Here is a 22,313-nt window from a genome sequence, read left to right on the forward strand (position 1 = left end):
CCTTGGTAAGATGATAGGTTTACCTTTAGGGAAACCATGAGTCCCCCAGCTTCCATTGCTGAAACAATATACCTGGCATAAACAAAAGGAGGACTTTTTGGCTTACAGTTTCAGTCCATGGTTGTCAATCCCCATTGCTGTAGGCCTGTGGAGAGGAAGTGAGGAGAAGAACCATTAACCTCATGACCACCGATGAGTAGAGGTTGAGCAAGTAACCAAGGGACTAGATGAAGATATATTCTTCTAGAGCAGCAGTTCTCAACCTGGGGGTTGCAACCCCTTTGGGTGTCGAATGACCCTTTCACAGGGGTTGCCTAAGGCCATCACAAAACACAGATGTTTACAATTCATAACAGTAGCAAAATTATGATTTTGAAGTAGCAATGAAAATAATTTTATGGCTGGGGTCATCACACGAGAAAGAACTGTATTAAAGGGTTGTAGCATTGGGAAGGTTGAGAACCACTGTTCGGGAGTGTGCCTCCAAGATGGCATGCTGGAATACACCTATAATTACAGAACTTGGGAGGTAGTAGTTCATGGTCATCCTTAGCTATGTAGAGTTTGCAGACACCCTGGGTTTTATGAGAGCCTGTAGCATGAATTCTAATTGTTCTTAATAATAAGAGCTCGTAGTCAACTATGGGGTGAAAGCTGAAGGATCAAAGAAGCAGTGGCCAGCCACTAGAGTTCTTACCTTTACACCATTGCTCAGATCAAAGAGGCGATCCTGTCTTCTGACTGCCTAGACTGCTTGTTCAGACTGCAACCTCAGACTGACTGCCGCTCAGTCTGCCTTCACAGACTGAATGCAGTACCTTATATTCCTCTCTGTCCAACCATATCACTCCTGTTTCCACTTCCTTGGGATTAAAGGCATGTGACCCCAAGTGCTGAGATCACCTTTGTAGGAGCTCTGTTTCTCTTTGAGACTGGGTCGGCCAAGTGTTTCCCAGGGTGGCCTTGAACTCACAGGGATCTGTCTCCTTCAGGCCTCTTGTCTCCAGAGTCCTGAGATTAAAGGTGTGTGCCTCCACTACCTGGACTCTAGTGACTTAACTGTGTACTCTGATCTTCAGGCAAGCTTTATTTATTAAAATACAAACAAAAATCACCACAAGAGGCAATGTTTTAAAACACACAAAAATGCCTCCCATGTTCCAAGAAGTCTCACCTCCTGGTTTCTGCTAATTGGCAGTACTAAAAGTCTATCCATAGATGAACCAGTTGATGGTGGAGAGTCCCCAGGCTCCAGTCATCTTACCAGGGCTGCCTTTAACCCAAGAACCTCAGGGTTCAGATCCAGAATGTAACAGTCATGTTTATGATTTAAGAGAAATTTTTAGTATAACCAAAAAATTGTAGTTTTACTTATAAATTCCTTTGTCTCGGGTGATACTTATTTAATGATATATATATATATATACATATATATACATACATATATATATATATATATATACTCTCTATATTTTCTTAATGAAGATCTTTGTTACTCTTACTTTTAAGGATTTCATCCAGTTCAAACCTGGAGCTAACACCTGTCAAGAACCAGAGTTGCAAATATAAGAAATGGCCTTATTCTAGATGCCAATCTAGCCTAAAAGAGAGATTGACGTGATCAAGACAAATGCGCACTCCAGGGATACGGGGGGGGGGGGGGGGCGTAAAGGGACAGCTGGCTTTACTTGGGGGATTCTAAGAGAATATAACGTTTGAGCTGGACCGTAGAGGATGAGTATACAGAGACTGAGAAGAGCTGTCAGTTGCAGGGAACAACATTGAAAACATAAAAAGTTGTAGTGCATTTTAGGAAATGGCAGACAGTTGCACTGTGGTCAATGCTTGGGCTGAGAATAGGTACATAGTTCCGGCGGGCTGTGTCTAAAAGTTCCAGAGGCTTTGTTTTATCTAGTAAGGTTTTAGATTTTTATTTTACAGCCATAAGGGGGCAAGAATTTTTTTTTGTTTGTTTTCTAGAAGTTCACAGAATACCTTAATTTTTATACAGTTTAGTTACTGAAACTTGCTTATGAAAACAATTTTTAATGTCTCACCAGTTTCTTTTTCATTTGAAATAAGGTAATTAGATACTTTTTATTAATGAAATGTTTTGCATTTTAGTGTATTTCTACAAGAGAGTTATTTGCTAGAATGACCTTGGACATTATTATTTGATGACTTTAGAACACACATGCATAGCATCTTGAGTAGGCTACCTGGGTAGGTCTCTCTTGCCTCCAGAAAATGAAACCAGCTGCAGTCTGGTGGTGGGGTCATGTCCAGATCTGTTTGCGAAATCCTCAGCAGTTTCTCACCTACTGCTGTAAGGAAGTTTTACAAGTGAGAAGTTAGTGTGCTAAGAATAACTTCTGATTTTCACTGCAAGCCACACACAGACCAGGATGGTGTGCTTCTTTCTTAACCTTCTGCATTGGAGTGTGCTGGCGAATGTTTCTGCAACTGCTATTTCCTGAGTGTTTTCCTTGAATCTCTTTGTGGGCCTTGGGCTTGATAAGAGCCCTAATATATAAGATCGGGAATTCAGGTCTGGAGAGTTGGCTCAGAATTGGGAGCAGATACTGTTCTTTCAGAGGACTTGAGTTTTCTTCCCAGCATTCATGCAAGCCTTCAACCTCCTGTACCTCCAGCTCCAAGAGATCAAACACCCTAACACAGAGTACTAGTCCCTATTAATTCTGTTTTCCACTTCTTTCTGGACTAGAGGGTGACCTTGGTATAGCAACATCAGAGTGATTCCTGTGGCACCCCTCAGGAATGTTTTTAATTGGGGATAATATTCTAAGGATATCGCAGAAAACCGTAGAACTTAGAGAAGTTTTCTCCTATTCAGCCTTCTGTCTCAGCCAGATCCTAGCTAGCTGTCTCCAATCGGATTGCTTTCCTTAGGTTTTGCTGTGTTCCTCATATTTCTTTAAGTGGAATCACATAGTGTGTGACACTTTTTTTTATTTTTTATTTTATTTTTGTTTTTTTAAGACAGGGTTTGTCTGTAGTTTTGGAGCTTGCCCTGGAACTAGCTTTTGTAGACCAGGCTGGCCTCGAACTTACAGAAATCCGCCTGCCTCTGCCTCCCAAGTGCTAGGATTAAAGGCGTGCAGGGCCACCACCGCCTGGCACAGTGTGTGACACTTTAGAGATTGATACATTGTTACTTGTCTCGTGGGGTTTTGTTTTTGTTCCTGAATGCTACAATTTGTTTATATATTTACCAGCTAATAGACATTGGGGTTATTTCTGTGTTGTTGCAGTTGTTTTGTATTTTGAGACAGGGTCTCACTTTATAGCCTTTGCTGACTTTGAACTTACTATGTAGACCATGGTGGCCTTAAACTTACAGAGATCAGCCTACCTTGCCTCCCTGAATGCTGGGATTACAGGCATGCACCACCATGCCAGCCAGGTGTTACTACGATTTTAATGATTCTGAATAAAATTTCCACATTGTGATCTAGGGGATAGGAGAATGAGGTTGACGAGGATATAATTTTTGTATGGAAAGTTTCTATTTAACTTTAAGAAACTGCCAAACCCATCTGAAATGCATGTACCATGTTCCTAGTCAAGGAAGTGCAAGAACCCCAGGAACTCGGCATACCTTTGCTCCCTGGCAGCATCAGGGCCTTGTTTTTCGTTGTTTGTTTTGTTAAGTCCATATTTTAGCTCTTAGTATGAAGTAGTGTGATTTTGATTTTTGTCTCTCTAATGAAGAATGACAAGTGTAATTTTGCCTGAGCTTGATTTGGTTACTTAGTAAACCTAATTCTGCATACTTTGTGCAGGCAATGAGCATGATAAAATCAAGAGAGAGGGGAACAAGAGACTATTCTAGGCGGGCAGTGGTGGCACACGCCTTTAATCCCAGCACTCGGGAAGCAGAGGCAGGCGGATCTCTGTGAGTTTGAGACCAGCCTGGTCTACAGAGCTAGTTCCAGGACAGGCTCCAAAGCCACAGAGAAACCTTGTCTCGAAAAACAAAAAAACAAACAAACAAGAAAAAGGGGGGCTATTCTAAAGAGTCAGTGTGACAGTTTGATGACACTAGTATAATTTCCTGGGCTCTTTGAGAAAGGAGTTTGCATAGTACCTGTTTGATGAAAAGGATGATGGCTAGAGAATCAGAAAAAAAGGTCAGTAGTTTAACTTCAGCTGAGTGCTTTTCTGCTTGTTTTGTTTTGTAGAGATAGAGTCTCTCTACATAGCTTTGGTTGTCTTGGTACTCTCTCTATAGACCTGGCTGGGCTGGAACTCAACGGAAATCCTCCTATCTCTGCCTCCCAAGTGCTAAGATTAAAAGTATGCCCCACCACACCCCACTGGGTCTTTTTCAACTGTCTCATGAGGGAGTATTATCACATAAGCTAGAAAGGTTGTTTCTAATTCAATTACATGTCTATACAAATTTTGCTTATCAGATTGATTTTTTTTAGCCCTTGTGAGAGTTTGTGCAAATGAAAACAAAAGACCTTTTCACATTTTTTCAGTGATAAAATTCCTACTTTCTGTTTATGAATAATCCTTTGCATTTGGAGATAGTATAGGTGGTATTATAGTCAGGATTAGGTGTTTCTTAAACCTGTTCTGAGGAGGTAGTTCCATAATGATATATCTGGCTCTCATGGCATTATGATGCACTATTCTGTCATCTCACAAAAAATGACACAGAGACATTATTATTTATGAAAGCTTGGCCTTACTTTAGGCTTGTTCCTAAGTAATTCTTGCAGATTAAATTTTAACCCATTTTTTTTTAATCTACAGTGTTTTTGTTGTTGTTTGGGTGCTTTTGTTTTGCTTGTTTGTTTTTTTAAGCAGGTAGTAGTTTATTTTTATTGATATTTTTTGAGCTCTACATTTTTCTCTGCTCCCCTCCCTGCCTCTCCCCCCCTCAATCCTCCCCAAGGTGCTTGTTTGTTTTTAATGTGGCTAGGTTACTCTACTCTTTATTCTGCTTTCTGTCTGGCTGGTGACTCCGCCTTTCTTCCTCCCAGAGCTCTCTCTGTCCAAAGTCGTACCTATGCTTCCTGTCTAGCTATTAGTCATTTAGCTTTTTATTAAACCAATCACAGTGACACATCTTCACACAGTGTAAAGGAATATTCTGCAACATTATTAGAATTTAGACGGCTATCAAGAAATTCATTTCTGATACCTTGTCCTTGAAGACCCTGAGCCAGAGCTGGGTAGAATGTGTAGGGATTACCCAAACAAAAGCAATAATCGCCCTGAGGACTCCAGCCAGGTGCTCTGACTTCAGCAAGGTGCTCTTGTGCCAAAGGCCAGTCAAAGGGATGGACAGCTTTTAATTTTAAAAATCTTAACATTTCTGAAATGGAATACCTTCATCATCAGAGCATTCTAAGACTCTTGTAGTAAAGTTATCATTCATGCTTTTTTAAAGTAAAATGCATGGAGGGCTGGGGTGTACCTTACAGTGCTTGCCTCTGAGTTCAATCCCCACCACCACAAAATAGTAAGTATGGTATAATAGTAAGTATGGTATAATAGACAGTAGGTAGGTAAGCAGCCTTTAGAACACAGAACATTGAGAACCCAGTTGTATCACAAGCTGAGTCACTCTTTTCAGCAACAGCCAACTCATAGAGATAGCTAAGCTGAAGTCAGAAGCACAGATGACAGGAATGCTAAAGGACTTAGTATTTTACCTCTTGAAAATAATGTTAGTTGCTAAGTTTGTTAGTTGTGCGTTATTAGTAAAAAACGATGACCAACTATTTAGCAGGCAGCAATGGGAAGACCATGAGCAGAGGAGAAATGATGTTTGTTGTAGTTTTCATGCAGCAGACAGGTTGACCTTAGGAGTTATCTGAGGGCCTCTTGCTCCTTTATTATTGTAAAATAACATACTTGGTCTGGTGACCCAAACATCAACCACCTTTGAATATTATTTATGTTGTGTGTGTTGGTAGGTTGGAATTTAGTTGTCAAATATACCATCATAGTTCAATAGTTTTCATACTAGTTGTGCTGGCTATTTTATGTCAACTTAACACAAGGGATAGTCACCAGCGAGGAGGGAGTCTCAGCTGAGAAAATTTCTCCTTAAGTGGGCTATAAGTAAACCTGTGGAGCATTTTCTTAATTAGTGATTGATGGTCCATTTTAAGTGGTGCCATCCCTGGGCTGGTGGTTCTGGGTTCTATCAGAAAATAGACTCAGCAAGCCATGAGGAGCAAATCAGTAAGCAGCACTCCTTCATGGCCTCTGGTTCAGCTCCTGCCTCCCAAGTTCCTACTCAACTTGAGTTTGTCTCAGTTTGGGTTTTTATTGCTGAAAGGAGAGACCATGACCATGGCAACTCTTATTAAAGAAAACATTTAATTGAGATGGCTTGCTTACAATTTCAGAGATTCAGTCCATCTTGGCAAGGAGATTGGTGTCATGCAGACAGACATGGTGCTGGAGCTGAGAGTCCTACATCTTGACTCTGAGGCAACAGAAAGTCAACTGACTGTCACACCGAGTGAAGCTTGAGAAAAGAGACTGCAAAGCCTGCCCCCACAGTGACACACTTTCTCCAACAAGGCCATACCTAATAGTGTTACTTTCTTTGGGGACCATTTCTTTCAAACCACCATAGTCTGTCCTGACTTCCTTCAATGATGAGCAATGATACGGAATCAAATGCACCTTTTCCTACTTAAATTGCTTTGGTCATGCTGTTTAATTGCAGCAATAGCAACACTAATCACTAGTCTTTAAAGTTCTGAAACTTTCCTTTAAGTTGAATAATTCGTTGCAGCAACTGAAAATAAGCTACATTATTAACATGAGTTCTTGAAGTTTATGTCAAATATTTTCAAAGACAATGGAATATAGTTGCTTGAGGGATAAAAACACTAGTACAAAGGACAGGTATAAAAGTATTTATAAGCATACTTTATCCAAGTCAGCCTGTATTTTATTACTTGAGTGTTTTTATGGTATGTAATTTGGAAATATATGCCATATATTGACATAATTTATAACATGTTTATTAGTTTAAAATCAGAAAATCTACCATGGTGCGATGACCAAAAACCTAAAGAAAATTTATTTATCACAGACTTTACCCACAATTTCTTTACACTTTATAATCTTTAGAATAGTTACAGAGTGGGTTTTATTTGTTTTTAAGAAAATTCTATATATGAGGGTTTGTATTTAGAAAGCAAATTAAAGCAGAGGAATGGGTACCATTAAACTTTACCAAAATAGTAAAAGTCTTTACTGCACTATTTTTTTCAAAATTGTTTTTAAAAACTTCCACTCTTTTGAGACAGGGTTTTTCTGAGTGGCCCTGACTGTCCTGAAACTCTGTGTAGATCAGGCTGTCTTTGAACTCAAGAGTTCTGCCTGTCTCTGCCTCCCAAGTACTGGGGTTAAGTACATGTGCCACCATATCTGGCTGTTGAAAATAAATTTTTCTAAAGGATTCTTAAGGAATACTAGGCCAATAATAACTGCTCTATAATTCTTATTGCTGATCATCAGTATTTTAATATAATTTCGATATGGCACGTTTGCTTAAATTTTCAGAATGTATTAACAGATATTTTCCTACTTTTTTGTTTGCCATTCTGTATCATATGTGATCTTTTAAATGTTAACTTTTAAATTAAGTGAATCATTTGCTAATGTTTGAATTATCCAGATTTGTCCATAAGAACAACAAGGGGTTCTTATGTTCTCTTGATATATCTTGAATACTTATTTGAGTACTTAGTTTTTTGTACTTTCTCAGACTTTTCTACCAAGACTTCTGGATCCTAGAAACTAAAATCAAAGACACTGATGTACCTGCTGCTAGAAATATGCCATTGCTTCTAAGTTCTCAGTGGGCACAGCTAAATAAATATATGCATGTGAGCATTTGTAAGAGTGGAATGTGTCTTTTATATCACCAAGATTTCATAATAAACAGATGGCTATATTTTTTAACATCTTTTGAAAGATTTGTTTATTTGTATGTATGTGTGGGGGCCTACACAAGCCATTGTACTCACATGGATAACTTGTATTTTCCTTTTTTTTTTTTTTGGTTCCCTGACCGGGTGTATTTTCCTTATACCATGTGGATTTTAGGGATCAAGTCTTGGCAACAAGCACCTTTACCCACTAAGCCATCTCACTGAGGGGCACTTAGGCTTCTTCCACTTTTGGATTGTTATTAATATACAGTTATGAACAAATATCTACTGGTTAGCTCTCTTCAGTTTTTGTTGTTGCTGTACCTAGAATTAGAATTTCCAGCTTTATAAACAGGTTTATTATTTCGTTGTATATTTGTTATTATGTAAGCTAACATATTTACTGTAGGAGAGGCATGTCTATGGCCTTTCATTTCCGCAGACTTTACTATGACAGCACAAGTGGTTCAGATCCAGGCCCAGCCAGGCATTGTTTTCATGTGGGGACCGTAGTACCAGATACCAGAGGTCCATATCTTCACCTTGGTCTTGTCATAGAAGAAGCAATTGTTCTTGAGTGTTGGCCTATTGCAGTTTTCTTACTATTTTCCTAAGGATGGCACCACAGTAAGCCCTGGATTTATTGATGATCCTAATGTTCTTAGTGCATTCAGCCACATCACCATGACGTAGGCTAAGTCTAGACAGAAGTTTCTGTCCTTATTCCCACAGCCATTCAGTTCTAAGTAAACACTCAGAGATAATAATTATAAACTGTTTGACCTGTTGCTCAGGCTTATTACTAACTAGCTCTTATGCCTTAAATTCACCCATAATTCTTATCTGTGTTTAGCCATGTGACTTGGAACCTTTTCTCAGTAAGGCATTCTCGTCTTGCTTCCTCTACATCTGGCTGGTGACTGAGTCTCTGACTTTCCTTTTTCCAGAATTCTCTTAGTCTGTTTTCCCTGCCTATCCTTCCTACCTGCTACTGGCCAATTAACGTTTTATTAAACCAGTATGAGTGACAAATCTTTACAGTGTACCAGAGCATTATCCCACAGCAGCTAAGCCCACAGAGCCTATAGGCAGTTTCATCAACTATAGGATGTTACATTTTTGGAAAACTTACTGTAAACTTCAACTGTTGGTCAAGTGCCTTTCTACTGCTGGGTGATGATTAAGTTCAGCCCTTACCTGGCTGACACCTGCCTAGAAGGGAAAGACGGGCATACTTGGTTCCTTCCATGTGGCTTCAGAAGTAAAGAGGGTGCTCCAGTCTGCCCACTCTGTCTTTTTGAACACCTCCCTGATTAGGGGCTGGGGACTTCTTATTATAGCCAAGTGAGTGTCCCTCTTGGCAGTTGGTGGGGGTGGGGCAGGGTCAGTTTTGTTCTTGGATGATTGGCTGTGATAGTGTGGTCGTTAAAAGTTTCCTATTTAGTGAAACTGCTTCTTTTCACATCTTTTCTGAGTTTTTAGTCTGTACTCACTCACACCAGATGACTGAGCCACAATCCTAAGGATTGTACTACTATTGTACCACCCCTCTGCTTCTCTGCCTTCCTCCCCTCCTTCCCTCTTTTCTTCCTTCTTTCCTTCTCTCTTTCCTGTTTTTTTTTTTGTAAAATTTTTACTTGTTTGATTTGAAAGTATTAAATATTTTGAAGATTGGAGTATTGTATGTAGCTTGAATGCTGTTACAATGCTCTTTAGTCACTAAATAAATGCTGGTGTTTTGTTTTAACTTTAAGAGGCTTCTCTTCCTTCTGAGCATTTTCTTTGATAGACTGAAGTATATCTAGGGGGTCTTAGAAGCTGGGGTTTATCATAAATCTTCTCCATTAGGGTATCCTTGTCCTTCCTGCATTTTCTTATATACCACTTTCAAATTGCTTGTGGTATGTGTGTTGATGTATGTAAATATTACATGGTCTTGCTTGTGTTAGCTTTTTCTTTGTTTTCTTTTTCTGCCTCTTGCATGTATTTCCTGTAGACAAATTGTTCTTTTTGTTTGTTATACTAAAAATACATAAATATACTAAAAATAAAAATACATCTACACATTTTCATAGATGATTTTCATGGGTTCTGATGCTTAGCAAATTGCTTTTATTCCCTTGATTATCTTTTTATCTCATGACTGGGAGGAAGAATGAGAGGATAGTACTTTAATTTTTTTACTTTATATATGTTAGTTAAATTTGCCAAATTTTTCTCTTTTAAGATTTAAATTATATAAATAAGTACATATACAATCCTAAAAATATATAGGTTGGTTTGTATTTTGATGGTACCTACTCTTAGTTAGTTCATATCAAATCACATTTGGGATGTTTGCAGTTTTGTGCTATTTTAAGCAGTGGTAATTGCACATTCCTACGTATATCTACTGTAACTCAAACAGGAACTTCTCTAGGAGATAATCAATAGATAGGTGGATGGATGGATGGATGAATCCATAGGCAGGTAAGCAGGAAGGCAGATGAGTATTTTTTAATGGTGAGAGTGGTAGGTTCTATGATAAGCATTTTTTTTGTTTTATAGGTAATGTAATGTCAGAATTTCCTGAAGGTGGTGGTATCAATTTACATTCACACTAAGAATGAGAAGTCTTGAAATGTGATTATTTGAGTGTCTTTTTGTTAATATTTTTACACATTTCAGCATTTCTTTGTCAACGGTCCTTTTCCAAGGAGCTATTCCTGCCCTCTGCAGGGTACTTGCTGGTTATGGCTCATGAACTAGGCTTTTTAGTTGTATGTTTTGTGTACATGGTTTCCCAAATCTTAACTTTTTGCCCTTTCTGTTTTGTTAATTCTACACATCTTCAATTTTAACTAACTTAATGTTATTTTTGAACTTTTTAACATACGCAATTCTTCCAAGCTTAAAATTTTAAAGATATTTTGTAAAATTTCTAAAGTATTTATAACTTTTGTGTTGTCATTTAGGTCTTTAATGTACCTGAAATGGGTTTGTTTTCATGTAGGACATAAGATATTCTTTAAATTTTGATGTATTTTCCCCCTCAATGAATGGGTATTTATCCTGGAGCCATTTACTAAAAGGCCCTACTTGGCCTGAAACTCTATGTAGACCAGACTGACCTAGATCCACCTACCTCCACTTCCTCTGGTGCTGGGATTAAAGGCACCACCACACCTGATTAAAAAGTTTTATCTTTTACCCAACCAAATTCCTAGGTATATTTGGTTCTAGAGAGTCTATATTTTAGCTCTTATATTTAAGTCTTTTATCTGTTGAATTAATTTAAAATTTAAAAAAAAGTGTTTTTGTTTGTTTGTTTGTTTGAGACAGGGTGGTTTTTATAGTCCAAGCTGGCCTGGAACTCATTCTGTAAATTAGGCTGGCTTTGGACTTGCTGCCATGTGCATCACTTAATTTTTATAGTTACATGATTTTTTATATCATTCCTTATAAAGAGCTTTCTGGCCAAAGTTAATCAGTAACTAACAATTTTAATGAATGTAAGGTTTGGTTTCTTTTTTGGTTAAGTGGGGGTTGGGGGAAATGTCCTGTCCTTTATATCTTGACTCAAAGTAGATTGTTTTTAGTAATGAAGGCAATAGGGGAGGTATTCACTGCTGATCTGGTGGCTACAGGAACTGGAGATGTTTGAGGGAGAAAAAGATGAGGGATAGCAAGACTATAACGGTAAAATGGCAAGAGGTGAGCTGTTCTGATTATCTTCAGTTGTGTAACTATGATGTGGGATGTCCTTTTGTATATGTGTTGCTTTTATTGGTTAATGGGTAAAGCTGCTTTGGCCTATGGCAGGGCAGAATATAGCCAGGCCGGAAAAGATATATAGAACGAGTCAGCAGAGTCAGAGAGACACCATATAGCAGCTCAAGAAGCAAGAGGTAACAAACCATGAGCATCGTGGTAAAATATAAATTAATAGAAATGGATTAATTTTAAATGTAAGAGTTAGTTAATAAGAAGCCTGAGCTATTGGCCAAACAGTGTTGTAATTTGGGTCTGAGCAGCTGGGAAACGAAGAAGCAGTCTCCTTTACATAAGTACTGTTCCTAAACTACTTCTTCCTCATAGAGTAGCAGTCTAGGCAAGACAGGTGGCACTAACTTAGTTTTCTGCTCTATGGCATCAACCAGGCAAGGGTACGGCTGGAAGCATCTGAAGGAGTTCTCAGACTGTGTGCTGTTGATGCTAGTTGTCAGCTAGGATCTCACTGAGACTGGGAGTAGTACATCTATATATGGCCTTTCCTTTTGACTGCTTAGCTTCCTTCCAGCCTAAAAGATGTGTTGCAAGAGCATGAATCTGAGAGCAAGCCAGGAGTCTAAAGTCCTTTCTAACCCAACCTTGGAAGTCATGTTGTAGAGCACGGGAGTCACTGAGACCCACCTCAAAAGACATGACATTAGATTCCTGATTTTACTAAGAGTCATGTCAGATAATTGGGTGCACATGTTTTGAAACTGCCACAGCGAAAAAAAAGAGGTACGCCTATCAAGGGAAAAACAGTCTGGGTATCATGGTCAGAAATGCTAAGACTCTGAGAGTGACAGGTACCTGACTGCTCAGGTTTGTTAATGGCCTGCTTCTCACTATATAATGAATCCTCCAGGGGATAAGAGCTTTGTTCACTGTTACATTCTAGGCAACTAAAGCAGTGTTAACAACTGATTGCAGGTCAGGTATTATTTTGTGAAAGATACAGTCAACATTCTGTACCAACCTGCACTTTGAAAACTAATCGTTCTGTCACAGAAAAGTGAGTATTAAAGTGTATGAAACAGAATGATCCTTTTGGATAGAAACTGAGTCACTGTAAAATGGAAAAGGTTTTGGTGTGGCATATATTGAATTGCTAATGATTGCTATCTTGGAATTGTTTTTTAACTTTGTCTCCTGTAGCCCAGGCTGCCGTTGAACACATTATATAGCTGAGGAGACCATGGTCCTCCTGATCCTCCTGCTACATCCCCAACCCTAGAATCACTGTTTGAAAACTGATTACTGCTATTAGAATTATATTTCTGTTGTAAAGACAAAATGGCCTTTAATTCAGTATGTTCTCCTTATTAAGCAAAGGAGCTGGCAAGAGGTGTATAGAAGAAGCATGGATGTTGTAGACTCAGGGTTTAAAGAAAATGCTTCTTGATTATTAGTAACTTTCATTTCCTTTTGCATACAAGTGTGTGTTTATTTTCTTAGTTGTAAAAAAAAAAGGACCTATAGTAAGAGGCTTATCTTAAAGGTGAATCTTGTTAAAATGTGCCAGTTTCCATGTGAGCCTTACTATCACTGTACCATAGGTTTTCATTATGCATAGAAAACTGATACACAACATTACAATTGCAATATAAATTATGAATGAATCCCAGATGGTGTATAATATTGTAATTATATATATTTTATCACAGAATGTCTTTTGCTTTTATTTCTCTTATGCCTTATTTTTTTTAAATAATTAATTTTGTTCTTATATGCCATAGGATGTATTTTGGAGATGCAGACAAAATATCTTTGATGAAATGAAGAAGAAATTTTTACAGGTAGCCTGCTGATGTCACTGCTTTAGTATGGTAGTCATCAGAGCAATAACAGCATGCATGTGTTTTTGTTTAATAACGAAGCATGTTTCTGCTTGTTTGGCTATTTTATTCCTATTCAATTTTAGTAGCACAGAAGTCATCTTAAATGAATTTTACTTCTGGTTTGTCCTTTGTATCAAGTGAATAAGGAGGAAGGACTAAAAGAAGTCATCAGTAGAGCCCTTTGTTACACATTTGGATGTAGTTTTTGCTTATTGTTACAGATATATTTATCTTCTGCACTATTAATAAATAATAGAAAATAAATATGTACACTGCAAAAACCCAAGACTGCATTTCTTACCTCATGGCTGTTATGATAAAAATAAAATACTGTGGATCCCCGTGGGGCACAGCAGCAGAAACACTACAGGTCCCTGAGTGGCGGCAGTGGGCAGCAGGCCATAAGACCATGGAGAGTACATAGGCAGCTAGTCCCAGGCAGGGAGCTCCTGAGTAGCTCACAGGCCATGCAGGACAGCAAGTCCCACAAGAAGTTGCAGCCGCTGCAGGTGAGAGACAGAAGATAGACACGCCACGCAATGCAGAGTCAGGTTGGATATTTATTTAGTGGTTTATGGAGGGGAAAGGGAAAAGGGAGAAGGAGAGAAGGGGAAAAGAGCAGAGAAAAAGAGAATCAGAACCTGAGCTGGGGGTGGAGAAGTGGGGAGAAGGGAGTGAGGCAGAAGCTGCCTCTCAAGAGAGGGACAGAAAAGGAAGGAAGATCCGCACAGGGGAGGGGGGAGTAGGTAGGGCTTGTCTCTTAAAGGGGCAGAGCAGACCATTACATTCCCATCTCTTTTTTATAGTTAGGAACAACAGGTTAAAGAAATTGGGGCGGCAGATTCTCAAGATTGCTTCCTGCTTATTTGTGGGCATTGTCTTGGTAGGTGGAACCTGAGAAGACTGGATGCTAGTCACCTTCTGGGGTAGCTAGTGTCTTTGATCCTGTCTGGTGTTTGTGGTATGGAAATGTCTGGTGTCTCTTACACCTGCTTAAAGTATTGGCAGAACAGAGGACAAAGACCTGTTTAAGGTGGATCCTTCAATTCGACTCCCTGAAACTCATAAGAGTTCTTTGGGTTTGTGAAAACATAAGTTTTAGACAGTAGCATACTTATATCAGAATGACTGTGACAGACATTTTGCATAGTGAAAGGTGCATGAAAGAGATTTGAAAACTTATTCTTGTTGAAATTTGTTTGGCAAGGCTGTCCTTTTAAGCAACAAAACCTCAGCTGTCAAACTGCATCAGAGATCTTTGAGAAGGATAAAATTTTACTTGAGTTGTTGATTAAAAAATGAGAGAGAATTTACTTGGTTAGTACCTAGAGCTACTCCTCAGGGTCCTCCATGGTCACTGAAGGATGTATTTGATTTTTGCTGTTTAGCACAGGGGCTGCCAGGCCCCAGAAGATCCTGTGGGCTAAGAATTCTGTAGGAAGACAAGCCTACCTTGACCTGAGTAGCTAGGCTGTCAATTCCTGCAATTCTGTCCATGTCTGGAGATCTTTAGTTTAGTTGAAAGGCAGTTTTGCCCAGTTGTCAGCACTTGTTAGTTGAAACAAATTGCCAATGGACGTTGTTCTATGCCCATTTGTCTTTTCTCTTTTTTGGAGGAAATTGAGTGCTGCTGCTAGGAACCAACCTGTCTCTTTTTGTTATGAAAAGTTTATTAGTAATTAAATATTTAAATGCTATATTCCCCAGATCTCTGAGCAGTTGAGGGCTGTTTATCAGGTATAACCACAGTAAAGAATCTACTTGGAGAGCTGGGTCTGAGCTTGACTGTACTGGCTTTCAACTTAACAAGTAAGATTTACACTCGCAAAAAGACAGAAAGGAGAATAAACTGCTTGCAATAGAAGGTTAATGACAACAGTAGAGAACAGCTTAATATATTTTAAATCAGGGTTGGATTAAATATACCATATTTTTATAAGAAACATAAAAGTACATACCAACTTAAAACATGAGACTGCTTTGTAGTCTGGAATGAGATACAATGAACAGACAATTATAGCATTTAACAGTAAACATAGGTGCATTTAAATTACATGTGTGCACAAACACACAGAATGAGCAGGAATTGGGCGAAGTGGATGCTCTTGGTGGGCCCTACCAAAGGCATGCCACTGTGCAAAACACACAGGTAACAGATTCAACACCAGGGAACCAGGCAGGGAATACCTCAGTAAAGAAAGGCGGAACTTGGTCACCTGACCTGGTTCTCAGTTAAGGTGGTGATAACTGAGCTCAATCAAAATGGTAGTGGTCACATGTTTTTTTGGAGACCTAGAGGTGTGATCCACCTTGTTCCCAAGCCACCATGCCACAAGCCACAACGGGGAACAAAGGCTGGAATTGAAAACAGCTGCCTCGTGGATACAACTAATCTTGTAGGTAGCAGTGGCAGAGACAGTTTGAGGAAAAGTGGAGCTGGCGGGACACCAGCAGAGCATTTTTTTGAGGGTTTATACCATAGCTGAAAACTTAAATCCGGGAAAAACATCACAGGTCCTATAGAAGAGCGTCCTCTCTCTATAGGCAGGCTGTGAAACAGCAGGTAATACTGCATCCTCCCTCTACAAATGGGGTGTTAAAGCCTGACTGGCTCCAGTCTAGGTGACTCAGAAGCCAGAGAGAATTAGATGCTGCTCTGAGCGGTCTCTTGTGGTAGGGACCACTTATGAATGGTCCAAAAGAAAAGAAAAGAAAAAGAAAGGAGAAGGAAAAATCTGAGGGACCCCAAATTGAATGCACTGCATTACATGTTCAATACTAGCGTGGGAGGACCAACCCCAGGTTGTCCAGTCACATTCTTAGCCATGGAAAGCAGCAACGAGCCGTGAAGGCTGTGGTTGGGGGCTGGAAGGGGAAAACTCACCACCGAGCTGCTGGTGTGCATAGAGGTCGGCATTCAGACAGATAGAACACGTGGTTGTTGTGGGAAAAAAAACACCTAGTTCCAGATCCCGACCCCAGGAAAGGGACAGAAGAGCCTCCCTAGTCTCAGGCACCAATGTTATGGTTTAAGTAAAAACGGTGCTGTTCCCTGAGTGACAGCAGGGGTTCCCGAGACCACAGTGGACTATGAAGGTAGCCAGTTGCAGGCAGGGAGCCCCCTTATAGCCCACGGGCCACGAGGGCCAGCGGATCCCAGGCAGGGAGCTGCATGGCAAGTCAGAGACTTTGTTGTGGCAGCCAATCCCACTAGAAGAGATATGGATAGACATGCCACGCAGAGTAAGTAGGTATTTATTTAATCAATTATAGAGGGGAAAGGGAGAAGAGGAGAGAGAGAGAGACAGACAGACAGACAGACAGACAGACACGGGGGGAGGGGAAAAGTGGGGAGAAGGGAGAGAGGCAGAAGATGCCTCTTTTCGAGAGCAACAGAGACAGAAAGGGAAGGAGCTCCAACTAGAAGCCTAAGGAAGATCGCCTGCCTCTGCAGTAGACAGGGAAGGGAGTGGGTGGGGCTTGTCTCTTAAAGGGATAGGACAGTCCATTTCAATAGCAGCTTCTGCACCCAGAAGTAGAGAAATGGACTGTGCATGCCAGCCTGAAGAGAAAATGAGTTGACTCTTGAAATGGAAGTAAAGAAGACACTTCACGGTGTTTTAATTCTTTAACTATTTTCTCTCAGAAAAATAAAATGTTGATAACTTTAAATTTTGCTATTTTCTACATCTAATGGCTGAACACATGCCATCAACTAAGTACTTTACTTTGTGTTTTTAAGTACGAAATGTCTAAGAACTGTTTTGTTGATTGGCTTTTGTGTTTTTTGAGGTACAGGGGATTGAATCTTGGACCTTAACCTCATACCAACTAGGCAAGTCTGCCTCTAAGCTATGTCCCTATCCCCTTTTTAAATTTTTTTATTCCGGGTCAGTCTCACTAAGTTGCCCAACAGGTCTTGAACTTGGAATCTTCCCACCTCAGCTTCTTGAGTTGCTAGTATTACAGAACAGTAGATCCTGGTCTAGCTTAGGAATTAGTTGTTGTTGTTGTTGCTTTTAAAGACAAAAAAGCACAATGTTGATGCCAGTAGCCTCAAAGTTAGATTGTTAAGAATGAAAAGAAAAAGAAACAAGGTGATTTGAAAGAATTATACATTCAGTGTGTACTTAGGATTGCGCATGTCAGCTACTTCTGTATTCTCCTAGGAACAGAAAATACTGTTTCCTCTGTAATTATCCTAACTACTTACTTTTTACACCAAGGTTCTATCCTCATTTTTACATTTTGAGTGTTTCTTTCTAGCTGTGCTGGGAAATCAACTGTTTGTGCAATAAATTTAGAAATAAGCAACAGGCTTCTAATGTAGTTCTTAGGGTTACTGCCAAGTGTGTGTGTAAAATAAGTAAATTTGATTTTGACTGTACTTTCCTTGTTCTTGGCTTGGCTTTTCATTTAGAAAACTTTTCCCTTTCAAAACTTCATCCTAAGTGTATTTACTTCCTAAATGGAAGCTTCTATAGGCCTTTAGAACTTTGTAGCTTCTTCTCACCTTGCATTTTTAGAACTCTTTGGACTGACTGTAATGGTCTGTCCTGTCTCTTTAAGAGACAAGCCACGCCCACTCTCTCCCCCATCCCCTGAGGCAGGTAATTCTTCCTACTTGCAGCCTGAGTCTCTTCCTTTTTCATCTCCCTCTTGAAGAGGCAGCTTCTGTCTCCCCCCCCCTCTTCCTCCCTCCCTCTCCCTTGTCCCCTTCTCTCTCTCTCTCAAAACAGAAAAGAGGGGGAGTAGGGGTGTGGCTTATCTCTTAAAGAGACAGAACATATCATTACACTGACCATATTTGCTCCCTCCCGCAAAACATAATCTGTCTCCAGTATGTTCTCACTCCCATGTCCTGGGCCAGCCTCAACAAAATACCTCTTGCAAGGGTATGGGGATTTAGAAATATAGTAAAGAATATAAAGACTCAGATGAAAATAATAAAACAGAAACAGTAAGGAGGGAATTCCAGTGAGTGTTTAAAATACCCCCTGGTCCAAAAAGGTAGGAGTGAGACAAAAGACTGCATTAACATGATACAAGGAAATGAATATACCACTTGAAAGTCATGGGCTACATTTATAGTTAAACATTCTGTTGCTAGAACAAAATAAGTCACACTTACACCCTAGACCAAAACATTCTGTAGGCAAACCACTCCCTGGAACTGGAACTTAGTTGGATCCTTACAGTTTTGTTTGAGGTAGGAACAGATCTATTTTTCCTGGCGTAAAAGTCTTGCTATTAGCCACACCTGTTGACAGTGACCTAGAACTCTCTTACCAACATCTAGGTGGTTTTGAGGTAGAAGCATAATAACCTTGAAGGAACTGGAGGCGAGTTTTAACTCTTTCACTTTAGGTCAACATGAAAACAGGTTCATATTTTCGGGCCTCCACACTCCCACCCCACTCCACTCACCATCGACAGAGCTTTCTATAGTAGTTTGCATGTGCCTGACTGTATCTTGCCATGTTTTTGCTATCTACTGCTCAGGTTTCTGTGCAATGAAGTTTCAGCAAGGACTCAGCTATTGAGCTCTGTTCCTTGAGGCATCATGACTTGGCTCCATTCTTCTGGTAGTTGGCTTTGGATGGAATGTCCAAGAATGCTATTTTCATGTATCACACACCTACCTCAGTGCTTCCACTCAGTGGCCATTTTTGCCTAGTGGAGGCTGCTGATTTCTTACGGCCCAGCATTCAGTGGCACAGTGGCACACTTTCTGATGGTCCTAAACATAGTTACAAAGCCAACTCAAATTCATGAGAAGGTGGAAACGGAGAAATAATAGCCAAGAGTTAGCATTTTGTAATTCTCCTGAAGATAATACTGATTTTTTCTTTCGCTATAAGTACCACCATTTTAAGGTATAGCCTTAAAGAATAGGCAGCTGTTCTAGTTGTCTCAAATCTATTAAATAAACTTTTACATTTAAATGTTTTAGAAAACACTTAAATTTATGTTGCAGAGGAATTTTGCTCTTGAAAAGCTGTTTAGTATAAAATTACAATATCTTATTTATAATACCTTTCGGTGGATGAAAACTTTTAACAATTCCCAAATTTAAGGTGAGCAAAGGAAAAAATTTTTACGGGGATTTCGAAGTTATGGTGGGTAGCCATGTGTTAGATTTAATTATAGGTGAAATAAAGAACAAATGAGATAATTGGTTATAAATAAAGTAATGGTTTACAAAGGGCTAATCTAGACCTTTAAATAACATATTTGCTTAAATTATACTGTAATTGACTTCAGGAATATGATGGGCCTGGAAATTTTAGAAAACAGAATGGGTACAAAGCTTTATCACATAGTTGTTTTTAAAGTTTTGTGGGCTGGGGTTGTAGCTCAGTAGTCTATAACTTGCTTACCATGCCCAATTCTCTGACTCAATCCACAGTACTGACTGTTAGGATCTGTCCTGTCAACTGGGTACCCTGTCCCCTTAAGAGACAAGCCCTGCCTACTCCCCCCTTCCATGGCCAAGAGGCAAATGGCTTTTCTTCCTCCTCCAGCCTGCACTCTTTCTCTCCATCCCTCTTTTGCCCCTCTCTATTTTCCTCTCTCTCTTCTCCTTGTCTCTCCCTCTCCCCTTTCCCCTTCCCTTCCATTAGCTACTAAATAAACTCTATACCCAGACACTATCTGCATGGCACATCAGTCTGTCTCTCACCCCAATGTGACCCGCCATGGCCTCAGGGGACTGGCTGAGGCCTGGGGGACCTGCTGGGGCTCCAGGTGGTCCTCCACCTGCTCCTCATGGGACCACCGCCCCTTATGGAACCAGTGCCCCACCATATCTTTTTTTAAAAAGAATATCATTGGTTCCATGACTCATCCTCTTCCCCACCCCTAAAAAAGGCATAGTCAGATCTGGCCTAGGAATCAGTAAAATAGTAAATTTTACTTTTAAAGTAAACTTCATCCATGCATTAAATAATACTTTTCAATAGAAAAAGATAAATTATAGCCTGACAGAAAAAAGAATTGTGTGATATAAATCAAGAAGTATAAAATAACATGTCTAACTCTGATTCAGTGACTGTGTCTGAGAAGCCTGAATGTGTACATAGAAATAATATTGGAAAGATGCTCAGTAAAATGTTACTGGGTGTCTCTTGAGATACAAAATTATAGATCATTTCTGTCTTTCTTTAAACCCAAACATTTATTTATTTAATTTTAGAAATAGAGTTCAGTTCTATCTGATATGAAACTCACTATGTAGACCAGGCTGGCCCTAAACTCAAAAAGTGATCTGCCTCCCTCTTCCTGTCGATTTCTGGGATTCAAAGTAGACACCACTATGCCCAGCTTCTTACTGTTTTTTAATGGGCAGCATAATTATGTATAAAAAAATAATTATTGCCACTAAAGGAAGTAAAAGAACACGTAAGATTAAATTTTGTGTTTACTATAGAACAGTGCTCTTTATGTAGGTTCTAGTGTAACTTTCCTGTGTGTTCAGGTGGGAGAAGAAGAATCTAGTTGTTTACTCTCACTCATTTTGAGGAAGTTGACAGCTGGGGTTATAAAGAGATGTGATATTGCTATAGCACCATTGCTAGTATATTACTCTGCAGCATTTTCCATATCTAGTTCGTCTAAGGTGTATTGGAATTACAAAGCAGATATTTGCTGGTTGTGGTGGGGAGCATGCCTTTAATACCACCAAGTGGAAGACTGAGAAAAGTTCAAGGTCAGCCTAGTCTAGGATTTGTTTCCAGACTCTGTCTTGTCTCAAAACAAACAAATAAAAAAATCCAAGCAAAAATGTTTAGTAGTTGAAATTATTTTGAGTTCACCCATTTACTATAGACCAGATTTTTTTAAATCCTTATTTTTATTTTATGGGCATTAATGTTCTGTCTTCATGTATGTCTGTGTGAGGGTGTCGAATCTACTAGCTGTTAAAAACAGTTGTGAGCTGCCACGTGGGTGCTGGAAATTGAATCTGGGTCCTTTGGAAGAGCTGTCAGTGCAGGCACCAATTTTTTTTAAGATATGGTTTATGTTTCTTAATTTGGATTTCAAGTGTTTAATATAATCCATTCTATGTGTTAATATCTCCCTTAAAAACACAGTTGAAGGCTTTTCCTCCTTTTCATGGGTATATTAATAATGCCGTCTTTACAGTTTTATGGAGAAGGTATTTCTCATTTTCATTTTTAAGACGTTATTGTTAGTAATTATACGTTTTATTTTTCTGAAATGTAGTGCTAACCCATCTGTTTTAAATGTTACACTTTCATAGCAATGTATTTCTATTTCAAACTAATAGGATTAACCTTAATTTACACGATCCCTTACAAGTCCAAATTGATATTGCAGAAACAGATTTTAGTGATTTTACTTTACCTCACCTGACAGGAACCTTGTGACTGTCCCGTTGTATTAGTTGATGATATTTATTCTTATTTAAAGTGGATAATGTGGGCATAACAAAAGATTACAATTGATCCTGTTAAAGACAAAGAAGGTGTTCTTGGAAATGGGACTAAAACTAAATGGTAGAGTATTGGCTAGCATTCAAGAGACTCTAAATTCAGTTCCCAGTACCTCAAACTAGAGAGAGGAGACAAGAAGGGGAGAGGAGGAGACAAGATATTTGGGTAGAGCACTATGTGTGAAGATTGTGTTTCTGAATATCCTTTCTTGGGGATGACCAGAGGTCTACCAGGGAAAGCAAGTGAGTCATAACCAGAGCTAGTATTAGAAATACTGTTTTGGATTGAAGGAAAATTGAAAGACACAAACTTCTGAGGAAACTGTTGCCATAATTTTG

At 39.3% G+C, this 22,313-nt stretch overlaps 1 protein-coding gene across 3 annotated transcripts in view; it reads left to right on the top strand.

Moving 5' to 3' along the window:
• Positions 1-22,313, top strand: part of Usp47 (ubiquitin specific peptidase 47) — a 96,690-nt gene that overhangs the window by 9,394 nt on the left and 64,983 nt on the right. Inside the window, exon 2 of one of the 3 annotated variants that reach the window (XM_075971903.1) lies at positions 13,418-13,477. The exons of the other annotated variants lie outside the window; for them this stretch is intronic. Within the exon in view, the coding sequence (XP_075828018.1) occupies positions 13,418-13,477 (60 nt within the window). The remainder of the gene's footprint in view (positions 1-13,417; positions 13,478-22,313) is intronic. 3 annotated transcript variants of the gene reach the window in all.

Source organism: Microtus pennsylvanicus, chromosome 5, assembly GCF_037038515.1.
Source record: "Microtus pennsylvanicus isolate mMicPen1 chromosome 5, mMicPen1.hap1, whole genome shotgun sequence".
Taxonomy (NCBI): domain Eukaryota; kingdom Metazoa; phylum Chordata; class Mammalia; order Rodentia; family Cricetidae; genus Microtus; species Microtus pennsylvanicus.